The sequence below is a fragment of the Diadema setosum genome, chromosome 10 (assembly GCF_964275005.1).
Source record: "Diadema setosum chromosome 10, eeDiaSeto1, whole genome shotgun sequence".
NCBI classification, from domain to species: domain Eukaryota; kingdom Metazoa; phylum Echinodermata; class Echinoidea; order Diadematoida; family Diadematidae; genus Diadema; species Diadema setosum.
The window spans coordinates 4,894,621-4,908,046 of NC_092694.1; the positions used below are offsets into that span (position 1 = coordinate 4,894,621).

The following is a 13,426-nucleotide window of genomic DNA, read 5'->3' on the forward strand; positions in this document are numbered from 1 at the left end:
GGCGTGCGAACGTTGCATATAAAGAGTTAAAAGAGGGTCTTGTGGGGTGAGCATGGATTGCATTTTTTTTTTTCCTGAAACAATATTGATTGTATATTAAACTGTGATTCCATGTCAGGTATGTCGGCGGATTATTCATGAATATTGCTATGTGCCTAAGTTTTATAATATATATATATATGAAGAGTTTGTTTGCAAAAACCGATAAGTCCATATTTACCAAATGGAGATATTTGAGATTAAAGGTCAAGAAAAATAAAGAGAATAATAAGAAAAATTATGCTTCTTTTGACCATAACTTTAAAAATGTACCTTTATATGTAGTGACCGATATGTCATTTAAAAGGTATTATTTTGTACTTTATGACAGAGACCGTACTTCAAAATCTTCAAAAATGGACTTGTCGGTTTTTGCGAACAAACTCTTCATATATATATATATATATATATATATATATATACACCGTATAGGAGTGACAGAGGAATGATTGCTCGAAGACGTTGCATTATGTTCACCTATAGCCTTTAATTTTCCCGAGTTTTCGACCAACAAAATAGGTTAAACCGTTTTACTGCACGCACACATTGACTGCATGATCATGAGCAAAATGTAAGGAAAGAAGTTTAGTATAATGATTAATCTGATGGAAGTCTCAAGTTCTTCGCGCCATCAACGGTAATGATTGCAAGATGCAGTCAGGCATTCATGATCGTGTACTGCAATTTCCTATTTTTGTGCTTGCCGACGATTTCAACAATTTCTTGTCACATCAAAAGTCAACAACTCTTTTAGATATCAATAAGAGTAAACTAAAGTACGTTAAAATATGAAAAAAAAAACCTTCCTGAAAAAAATAAGACAGTATAAGAAGAGTTAGCTTCCAAAAGGCCCTAAATCCATCATTTTCCAATGGATTTAGCGGCTTTTGGAAGCAAGCTCTTAAGTATGAATTTTCATTAGCCTGATTTGATGATAGATTTGTTCAGTATTGCTTCTTAGGCATATTACGGATGCGCCAACTATTACTCGACCTAAATATGACTTATGTTGAAGATAAGATTAAAAACAAATTGTGATAAGCAAGTGTTTGTTCATTGCAATTTAAGAAGTAGGGAAGAATGAGTGTCACTAGCAAGACATTTTCACGCAAAAATGGAAAAATTCTACCCCAATGTTACCAATTCTGTTTATGATGTTAAGCAAGTATCATTAAGACAACTTGTTCTTGTACCTTTCCTAACTGGAGTAGAGTCTACACTTAGTTAATTTCTTTTTGTGTTCCGCAGATTTGGTGCTTTGATTATGATAGGAAATGTGTTCATACAAATCGTATATTACAATTAAAAGAACAATGAAAAAAGCGCAATGAACCCCTCGAGAGTGTAAAACAACATTCCAATCACAATCAGACAATCTTAAAGTGCGTTTAAAAAGAAGGCAGTGTTTTGCTCAGAAAATACTATTCTATGATCCATGTTTAAGTTTGCTGCTACTTTCCAACTTTTATAATCGGACGGTTGTATTGAGCAATGGGTAAATGACCTGCCTTAACAGTATGAAATATTTCTCTGGAAGTAGGCATCTCGTGCTGATCTGTCAGAACGTTTTCCAGCAGTGTGGCAGTGCAGTTAGTGCAAAATGTACTTGGCGATGAGAAGGATTATGTAAAAGCGTGTAACCAGAGTTTCGCTGTTGTAAAGCCAAACGGTATACCCATAACCTGGTATAGGAAACTGAATGTTGTCCACATCAGCTTCATAAAATTAAGTTAATATTTTGAGCATGACAGCCTCAGACACGCTCGTATAAAAACAGATTAGAGAATTCCCTGTATACTGTGTGGAATGTTCTATATGTGACCGTGCATCACAAAACCAACGAGTCGCACGCACCGATTATGTGTTAGGAATGAGAATATGTGAAGTAGGTAAACCCAGCCAATTTTGAGTTTTTCATATTTTCTGAAGCAAGTCTTCTTTCTCCATTGTGCTAAAATTGGGGATCATGAAACGAACAGAAAATTGTGTTTTTAACAGTTTCCTCAAACACTTTTTGGTATTTCTCATAGAATCCCCTTTTCATTTCTAAAAAAAAAAAAAAAAAAAAAAAAAAAAAAAAAAAAACTGTCCATACTCTTCACTTTCAATTCCAATACGTTAAGAAAGAATAATTTTACTGCTTGAAAAATTTCTTCGTGCAGCTATAATAGCATGGCTCGGTAAAGACTAAGCACTTCAATAGACTCTGGGCTTCAGAGCCTCTTTTCTCAGTTCATATTTTCAAGGGTGTGTGCTTTTTCCAATATTAGGATAGGTTAGAAGATTCCATTTGAATTGAGTTATAACGCATTTTAAAGCTAAAAGTCTGCTCTTTCAGAATCTGCTCTTAGCTGAAATTCCATGTCTTGCGATTTTTTTGTTGGTTTTGTGATGCGCATGGTATAATATATGAATATATGTATATGTATATGTATATGTATATGTATATATATCATGATAAAACTGGCATTCGAGCCAGGCTACAGCTATAGTGCATAATTTTCTTAACTTCATGTAATTTTGTGCCTCGTTTATCTTCCCGTTACTTTTAGCATTTCCGAAAAGTAAAATAGTGTACCGCAAAATAAATCCATAATCCTAAATTGGCGTGATACTTTTTGCTCTTCACCATAAATACGAAATTGCCGGAATTTAAGTCCGACTTGCAGGAGGGGAAGACTACACCCAAGGGAGAGTGGAAATCTACTACTATGGTCAATGGGGGACTGTCTGTGATGACTATTGGAACATCGAAGGGGCCAACGTGGTGTGTCGGATGCTGGGCTTTGAGGGCGCCTCAAATTTTTCTTGCTGCGCCGAGTACGGCCCGGGATCTGGCCCGATTCTCCTGGACAATGTATTTTGCATAGGCACAGAGAGTGAGTTGGCAGATTGTCACCACAGAGGATACGGAATACACGACTGCGGACATTCTGACGACGTCGGTGTGAAGTGCATACCACCAGCAGGTAAATGCACGTGCACGCATTTACTTAACAGTTTATGCATAATGTATTTTACCCTCGGAATGAGAAGGGCCAATACAAGTAATTTGGTTGAGCTCAAGCGGATAAGTAACTCGGGCCTACTTCCTCAATACGTTACTATTAGATGTGTTGATTGAAGAATGAAAAAAACCTTATGAAGCGTGTAAACAGGCAAATTTTAGAAGGCGAATGCAGTGAACATACACGACATTGCATTTCAACCAAGGAGGTACTTGCCTAGTACCTCCTTGTTTCAACGAATGAATAATACACTTCGCAGAAATTATTATGCAGACTGCGTGTATTAAGACATGCATACTATTTACTGAACAGATTGTTATACTAACTATATTTGACTGTTGGAACGACAAAGACGAATGAAGAAAAAGGTGATTGAGTTGAAGCAGAAAGGTATACACACCTTAAACCTCATAACGTTACTTTCAAGTTTTGTTGTTATTTTTTTTATGGTGAAAATGAAATATTTGAAAACGAAGAGTTTTGTGGTTGTAAAGCCAAAGTGTATACTGTCGCTTGGCAGGAAACTGAATGGGTACTATTTAACATGTTAAACATAAACCTGATCAAACTAAATTAATGTTTCAATGCCACGCTTAGGAACTGTTAATGAAAAAAAAAACAGATCAAAGAAGGCAATATTGTAAAAAAAATAACATATATCAGTTGCATTGATGCTATGAAATACAATTTCTACATAAATGTTGGTTTTTGATGGTATGCATGATTGTCGCTGATACTTTGTTCTCAAACTTCATGACTCCTTGTGGACATTGAGCCACATTCATATCCTAACTTCGTTTAGCATTCCCTACGAGTTACAGTGTGTACTCAAAACATACATGTTTCAAGTGGTGGTGGGGGTGCTATGATGTGGGAATAATGATATGTCGCAAAGTCCAATTTATTAAAGACCTTATACGTGCCGACATTCATTACTTACCAGGCTTATGCTTCAAAGAAACGTTTTTCAGCAGCTAATTATTTATTCATTTCAGGGCTTCAATGAAAGGCAGCTGTTCACTAGTTTTGTTTTGTTTTGTTTTTGTTTTTGTTTTTGTTTTTTGCTTTTTGAAGAACAAAAGGACAAATCAACACTGTTAAAATACACTAGGTCAAATGATCTTCGAACTTGTACTCGATTTTTGTTCACAAATGATATCTCTTTTTGTATACAAGGAAGGGGAATATAGAAAAGACTATCCAAAAATAAAGCAAAATTCAGGGGGCATCGTCGACGTATTGGGTTATGCTTAATTTTGGCCATTCGAATTCTGCCACAATACTTCTTTACAGCAAAAAAAAACTTTCTTACGAACATTAAGCATTTAATGAGGGATCCCTGATTTTTTTTTTTTTTTTTTGGCAGTCTCAAAGAAAACTATTAAAGGACCAAAGGGCAATATGTCGCTGATTCAAATAGGAACTGATTTGAAAGTAGCTTTGATAGTTTGTCTATGGAAAATCTATAGACAAAGCCAATTTACCGATGAGCCAAAAGATTAGAAAAGAGAGTTAAGTGGCCATCATATGGTCAACCGTAGGCAAATATCATTGTCCATGTTTCTTGTTTTGGTTGTCTCAAAGAAAATTTTTCATCGAAAGGAATAAAAGCAATATAGCAATGAGTCATGTTTTTAAAATATTTTTACAATAGATTAAATGTTTATTGACGGAAAATCCATGAGTATAAGAGAACAGTCCTTGGACAAGGAAAGTAGTATAGATTCCTACTTGATTTGATTTTAGGTCAAATCCGACTTGTAGTAAGGAGATTCAACACCAAAGGTAGTGTCGACTTCTATCATTATAGCTACACCTATCACTGCGCTATGTGCTATTCAAACAAAATTGTCTTGTGAATTCAAGCTTCCGGAATTGTGAAAGCATCCATGCCTTTGTTACTATGACAAAAAAAAAAAAAAAAAAATATATATATATATATATATATATATACATATCACAACTTGGGGTCTGCAGCTAACTCTCCTCACTATATCATGCGTGCAAAGGATACAGGATATCAAGAATACAGTATGAGGTCACATGAAGCATTCTTTATCAAACTTCTGTACTGTCTTACGAGACCCGGTTTTTTTTTTCTCTTGTTTTCTAAGCCTGTAGGGGTGATTACATTGAGCAATATCTGAGACATCTTATCTGTCTGTGTCTTTTCTCACATAGAAGTGACTGATTTAGTTACCACAACGGATGAAAATTATGAACCAACAACATCACCGCTGGATGGTAAGATAAGTTGCGATGTGTTTCATTATCGCAGCATTATTGTGCAATATACTTTGTTATCACTTAAATATAAATACCCATTTACCCACTGTTTCGTCGTTACACACGCTAAATTCTCAAGCCTAAAAAGTGAAAATGAAATTAAAATTATAGCTGATATGTTGTTTTGTCGTCGAAATTCATATTGATACATTTCCTGTGAGTGATTGGCGTATCAATGTAACTAAATTATGTTAAAGAAGGCGAAGGCCGTAAAAAATGTACGACATTGCATTACAACAGGCAAGTGCTAAACTTTACAAGTTGCGTGTATTAACACAATTGTCATGCACAATGTTTACTCACTGAACAAATTCATGATGGAAGAATATGATCGTTTGATTGACAATTAGGGCAAATGAAAAAAAAAAAAGGAAAATGAGTTCGGGGAATAACGATACGACATAAAGTCCAATCGGAAATGAAGACCTTGTACGTCCAAACATTCATTATTACGTCATAGGTTTATGCTTCCACAGCACAGCACTGAAAGACACAATCAAACATTCATCTCTTTCCATGAAATATGTTACAAATTATTTTTCCAACTTTTTTTCGAGCTTGTACTGACATCTCATATATCCTATATATATATATATATATATATATATAGAGAAAAGTGAGTATAGAAGAGAGTTTACACAACAATAAAGAAACTTCAGGACACAACGTCAACTGTTAGTTACATGCTTTCTTACGATCATTAGCATTTAATGATCAAATTTCCCGTTTTTTCTTATGTTTCTTTTTTTTCTTTCGTGTGTTAAAAATAACATGCTTATGAACGGAAAGATCCACATGAAGAGAAAAAGTGCTCGATTGAAGAAAATTCTGGGGTCCTTGGGTCAAGCTTTGGGTCGAGCTTTTTGCACCGATTCACACTGTGTTCACATTGTGTGCATACTGCGTTCACACTGTATTCTGTGTTCACACTGTGATTATGTGAGTCACACTGTGAATCACTCTGATGACACTATGCACTATTGCAGCATGGTGTCTTTAAAGAACAAGTTATTTCCGTTATTTTCTAAACCTATAAGGGTGACTATATGCGGTAGTGTCAGACAAAAGAACTGGTATGAGACATCTTATCTGTCCTTGTCTTTTCTCACGTAGAAGTGACTGATTTAGTTACTGCAACGGACGGAAGTTATGAACCTACAACACTGCCGCTCAACGGTAAGATATATTGGGATCATTTTTCATTTTCTCACAGCAAGTATGAAAGGTATGTTATTATCACTACAAAATAAAACCCCACTGCTTTGTAACAGGCGCTAAAGTATAAAAATTGCAAGTGAAAAAAAACCTCTTTATCGATATGTCTTTTACGTTGTCTTAAAAATTCATAGGCATATTTTGTTTATGTGAGTGACTGATGAATCTGTCTTACTGAACATTTTAGTAAGGAGAAAAAAAAAAGACCGTTTTTGAACTCCGTCGATATCTTCCAGGGTCAAAGAAGATTGACTGTGACTTTGAATACGACACTTGTGGCTGGCAGCAGTCATATTACGATGACTTTGACTGGTCTCGTAACAGTGGTAACACCGCGTCGTACCAGACCGGACCAAGCGGGGACCATACAACCGGCTGTAAGCTCTTACATTATTTATTGCCTTTTCGTACGTCTAACATTTTTTTTTTTTTTTTGTGTGTGTGCATAAACCTTACCACAACTGCATAAAAATGGTCTACTCTGAAAAAACAGCAACAACAGACAAACGCTGCAACAGTCTCGTCTTCATTTTCTTCTCTGTTCATTGCGCAGAAAGAAGAACATAGTTTTAAGGTATATGTCCCCCCCCCCAAAAAAAAAAATGCAATTTGACCTTCGTATTGCTATCTTCTAATATGATTTAACCGTCTAAATGCTACTTCAGGGGCTTATAATATAACATCTTAGCTATATTATGCAGAAACTCCATTCAATTTGGTTAAGTGATCACAGAGAACTGTGAATTGTTGTGAAGTATGTTATGGGTCTGATTCTTCCAAGTTAGGCACTTGGATATGCTCTCGGAACTGCTTGATGTGTGAACACAATGGACAGAACTTGGATGGATGGGATTCCTGACATTCTCTTTAAAACGTCTTACTTCTCTTTGACCAATGAAGGAAATTGGAGGGGGTTTCTGTAAGATAAGGGTAAAAAATTATAGTCTCACACCCTTGAATTGTATTTGGATTGATTCACGATTTATAAATATATCATTGCAGACGGTCCAATCGTATTTTTTTTTTTTTGGGGGGGGAGGGACGTACGGAACATGAAAAGTAAATGATGAGCAGACACTACCATGCCCTGAAAGCCGTTGCTACAAATTTCTACTACTCGCATGCTTGTACTGTATGCTATGATGTGTTAAGTGATAATAAATTTGATTGGATTTGATTTATTGATTCCTGTATTATCATCGTACATAAACATACATGTACATAAACATCAGTTAACATTTTTTTTTTTATCTTCATGCCTTTACATAATGTACAGCAGAAACGTTTCAACAGTACAACCGTATAATGAATGATACAGTAGGGCTACAGCTCAAGCCTGGCTTGACTTGCGTGCAGCCTTCGTACAAATACACATAGAAAAAATAGGAGGGAGGGATGACTTACGTAGAGATAGGGCAGAAAAAAGGAGAAAGGAAGGGAGAGGTCTGTCTGCTTTCACTAAAAACGGTTTACACAAAGTTAGTTCACCTGGATCACTGATCAGTAAGGCATGACAAAATATTTCTCACCGAGGTACAGGTGAACAGTTACAGTTCATGATTGATAACATGTTTACATAAAAAATAGCATGTCAGTTTTCGACGTTAGCCCAATTAAAGTTCAATTAAAGTTGATGTCGGATCAAAAAAAAAAAAGTATCGTTGTGGCCCGATCGATATTTTACAATCATAAACAACTCATGTATGATAGCAAGGTCAATTTACTTAATGTAGATGCAAACGTGTCAGTACTATCTTAATTTTTTTTTTATTAAGGAACGATCGAAAAAACGAACTTTATTTTATTATTTGAAAACGAAGTTTTATTTGGATTTTTGACAATCATTCGAAATGTCGTACCATCGAAATAATGAGCCTTGGCAGTGGCGGATCCAGAGGGGGCGCACCGGGTGCGTGCCCCCTCTTTATTTTGTTGTTTAAAAAAAGAAAAAGAAAAAGAAAGTCAAAATGAAACCCGCAAGTAGCACAAGAAATAATATTATTTGCGCCCCCCTTTTTTTCCGGGATAACAGACTGTGAGCGTACATTCTGTTCTTACTTTGTTTGCTTATGTATTCATTTTTGTTACATTGACTTTGCAGACGGATATTACATGTACATCGAGACCTCTTTTCCACGTTATGACGGGCAAAACGCACGCTTAACGAGCCCCGCCCAGTACCGTTACGGGCCCCTGTGTCTGACATTTTGGTACCACATGCACGGTAGCACAATAAATTCACTGAATGTGTACTTGTCGGCATCAACGACACCACGTTCAAATGACGTGTTATTCTCACTTACTGGAGCTATCGGAAACGCGTGGTATGAAAAAGAGGTTAGTTTAATATGACAGATGTTTCTCAAGATTTTGTGTGTGAATATATACATTATATTAAACATATATGTGTGTAACTTGCACGTATTTTGTGCACGAAAGGATTATGGAAAAAATGTAAAAAAAAAAAATAAAAAATATTGTAAAAATAACAGCCCTCTTTATTTCTGATAGCATCCGCTGTTTCATAGAGTAAAACTGTTAATATTATTCTAGTGAAAGATTACATGCTTGCCTGGCAATCTGCATGCTGACTTTTTTCTCTCTTCCACTTCTTGACAACAGAATCCTGACAGAGGTCTTGTGTTATGCCTACTGGAATGTTGGAAACTTGCGGGAAAAGGCGTAATTTGCATTTCATGTACTGTATAGTATAGAAAAATTATTATAGTCCCTTACGAGTTGGGAGGCATATAGGCTCTACAGTGATGCATCCCTTAATCCTTATTTGTGCGATATTATGACGAAATCGTTAGTCCGATGCACTGTGAGAAACAGTATTCACTACTAGTTAACCTCCGCATACACTTACCATTAACATACACTATCAAACAATTACATATTATATCTTTTGTTTTCTCTGGTTGCATTAAACTAATATGAGAAAAAACGTGCAACATCACTTTTATGTTATATTTTTCTGTAAATCAGATTCCCATCGACAATTACACCCAGCCATTCTACATAACCATAGAAGGTGTATGTGGGAGTAGCTACCAAGGTGACATCGCCATAGATGACATTGTGCTTTCTGAGGGACTCTGCCCACAAGGTATAGATATGATATGTCAACGAAAAGCAAAATGAGAGAGCGTTCGTCTACACGTACATTAAAAACGCTGTATTTTAGTCATCAAGGTTGACCTAAATCTCAGAAGAATGTATGAAATTCTTAAAATGATAGTTTACTGTCGCAGTGACCACTATATTCACAAATAATTGGGAGATAAAAACAGAAAGAAAAAAAAAAACATTGAAGAAACCTTGAAAGGAGACGTGAAAAAAAAATATATGAAGAGTTCGTTTGCAAAAACCGATAAGTCCATATTTGTCAAATGGAAATATTTGCGATTAAAGGTCAAGAAAAATAAAGAAAATAATAAGAACATTTTTACTTCTTTTAACTTCAAAAATGTACCTTTATATGTAGTGACAAATATATCATTTTAAAGGTATTATTTTGTACTTTATGATAGAGACCCTACTTCAAAATCTTCCAAAATGGACTTATCGGTTTTTGCGAACAAACTCTTCATATATACATATAAAACGACAGATAAGATTCCAAATGATGAGTTGGAAAATGGTTGTTTTGAGCTGCGAGATAATAAATGTCATTTCAGTTGATATATACAAAAGTCGTGCTACATTTTCCGTAAGATATACCTGTACGGTATTCATATTAAAAGTTTTCGTTTGATTGCATTGGCTTTTGTATCATCACCGAGATTTGACAGTAACACGAACAGCGTGTTAACAATTACCATACCATACCAAAAACAAAAAAAAAAAGAAAAGAAAAGAAAAACCTGCTGGATGAGCAACATTTATGTGTGTGTGTGTGTGTGTGTGTGTGTGTGTGTGTGTATTGTACACCCGTTTGTTTTCTCGCTTTGTTTTCTCACTTTACTATTGGTCTGTGTAGCACAGTTATACTTCACTATACGCCTGAAATCAACTTCATGTCAGTCGAAAGTCCAATTGCTATCACGTGCTTTCATTAATTTCCAGTTCAGTGCTAAATTCAAAATCATCCAATTATGCTTTATCGGAATTCGATATAACAGAATATCTACTTTCATTTTGCATTTCAGCGCACGACAAAACATTTTTTTTTTCTAACGAAAAATATTTAAAGTTATTGTTATGCTTTCAAGAAGTTTATTTCTGTTATTAAATATCACTAAATATCACTAAATATGCTAAAACAAAATATTAACTAAATAATTATGCCCCGAGGGAATTTGGCAGTTGATGTTGACTGAGCTGACACAGAATCATGTTAATATATAATATACAATCAATGCATGTTAACATATTTCATGGTGAAAAGGATGATGTGAATGCCTGGAAAGGAACGAGAGTTTTGAAGTTATAAAGCCAAAGCGCATAGATAGTTGTCGCCTGGTAGGAAACTGAACGGTAACCTTCCAACCTTCCAACATGTTCACATTCAATGACACGCTCAGGAACCAATAATGTCAAAATGATTTAAATCAAATCCCTTCCAACTACTGAGAAGAAACTGTCCTTTAAAAAATCTTATGCTAACAACAGGGGGTTATTCTCATTTTTTGGGCACTTCAAAGAGTTACATACCGACCGTGATAGATCAACATTATTCTAGTTAGTCATATACTTATTGCTGTTTACTACTGATTTTATTCTTCTTTTTTGATTTCCTCTTTTACCTCGAATTGCCAATACTGCTGTATTGGTGACAAGTCTGTTGTTCTTTTTTTTTGTTATGATGATGGGAAAAAAGGATACGACAGATGGGTCCACTCTGCACATGTAGACATACGTCCCATTACTTTGATTACTACACCGCAGGTTCATACTTCAATAGCAAGGAGAAACAATATTCAAATAAATAATTCATAGGCAACTATGTGCTAAAACTTGTATTTCTCAGTAAATCTAATATTTCTACACTCCTTGGAGCGCGTCAGATTTCATTGAACCTCCACCAAAAAAGAAACATCAACGAAAACGAAACAGCAAAGCAACCTTGCTGTTGACAATACACCAGAAATTGTTTCACGTTTTTGAAAATACATTACTTTTTTCACTTTACATTGCTTTAAGAAAATTTTATGTAGCGGAATATAGCTGATGAGTTCTTAGGTAAAATTGGTATAAATAGCGTTTAATACTTATCGATTGGGAAATCAATTGGCATATCAAATGGTGCTCAATCAAGGTAAATGATCAAGGCCCAACTTTGATTTCAGAGCCCAAAGTCCGACTTGTAGGAGGGGGAGACGACATCCAAGGGAGAGTGGAACTCTACTACTATGGTCAATGGGGGACTGTGTGTGATGACTCTTGGGACATTCAAGACGCAAACGTGGTGTGTCGGATGCTGGGCTTTGAGGGCGCCTTGCGAAGCTATTCTTGCTGCGCCGAGTACGGTCCGGGATCTGGCCCGATTCTGCTGGACGATGTCCAATGTAATGGCACGGAGAGTAACTTGGCAGATTGCCATCACAACGGATACGGAATGCACAACTGCAATCACTATGAAGACGTTGGTGTGGAGTGCATACCGACAGGTAAATGCTGAACTTTTTTCACATCCTAGTTCCTGGACGTATTCATTTAGCAGTCTATTCTGAACAAATGTGTCCTTTTGAATGAGAACGGTCAACAAAACAGAAAATAAATGCTGACCTGAGGCAGAAAAGTAACTACCTCCTCAATCCGACGTTATAATCAGGTAGTTTGTTTGATGATTTATTGAGCAAAGTTCATAACTTCTGTATCGTCTGGTAAAAACTGAGTGGTAACTGTTGAGCATAGATCTGATAACGTGATGCTCGAGTTCTGTGAAACAGTCAAGAAGTGTTCATGTAAGACAGATTACTAAGATTGAGATAAAGAATTCGAAAAGGAATGAAATATCTCCAAAAAATATTTGTGGAGTCCTTGAAGTATTCCAACAAACTTTTAGAGCCCAATATCAAGTTTTTATGGCGTGATTCTATTATGGGTCATAACTTTTGATCCATAGGTCCGTTTGTGACTACTTTACTTGGATGGTAGGTGTCCCTTGGGGAGTGCATGATCACCACATTACAAGGTCAAAGGTCACAAGCAGGGGTCAACAAACTTTTAGAGCCCAATGTTAAGTTTTTATGGCGCGTTTCTTTATGGGTCATAACTTTTGATCCATAGGTCCGTTTGTGACTAAACTTGGATGGTAGATGTCCCTTGGGGAGTGCATGATCACCACATTACAAGGTCAAAGGTCACAAGCAGGGGTCAACGAACTTTTAGAGCCCAATGTTGTTATGGCGCGTTTCTATTATGGGCCATAACTTTTGGTCCATAACTCCATTTGTGACTAAACTTGGATGGTAGATGTCCCTTGGGGAGTGGATGGTCACCACAAGGTCAAAGGTCACAAGCAGGGGTCAACGAACTTTTAGAGCCCAATGTTAAATTTTATGGTGCGTTTCTATTATGGGTCATAACTTTTGATCCATAACTCCATTTGTGACTAAACTTGGATGGTAGATGTCCCTTGGGGAGTGGATGGTCACCACAAGGTCAAAGGTCACAAGTAGGGGTCAACGAACTTTTAGAGCCCAATGTTAAATTTCATGGTGCGTTTCTATTATGGGTCATAACTTTTGATCCGTAACTCCATTTGTGACTAAACTTGGATGGTAGATGTCCCTTGGGGAGTGGATGGTCACCACAAGGGCGAGACACATTTTGGCACTTGCCTTGTTGTTTCATTTGCAAATGGTAAAAAGTGTCTTTAAGTGCCCATCTAACATCTTGGAAACAGAGCAACTAGTTGTTTACATTTTATC

The 13,426-nt window shown here is 36.2% G+C and overlaps 1 protein-coding gene across 1 annotated transcript in view; it reads left to right on the forward strand.

Annotated features, from left to right (window-relative positions):
- Nucleotides 1-13,426, forward strand: part of LOC140234433 (scavenger receptor cysteine-rich domain-containing protein DMBT1-like) — a 144,913-nt gene that overhangs the window by 6,812 nt on the left and 124,675 nt on the right. The window contains 2 exon segments of the mRNA XM_072314478.1: nucleotides 2,683-3,008; nucleotides 11,822-12,160. Coding sequence (XP_072170579.1) covers nucleotides 2,683-3,008; nucleotides 11,822-12,160 — 665 coding nt within the window.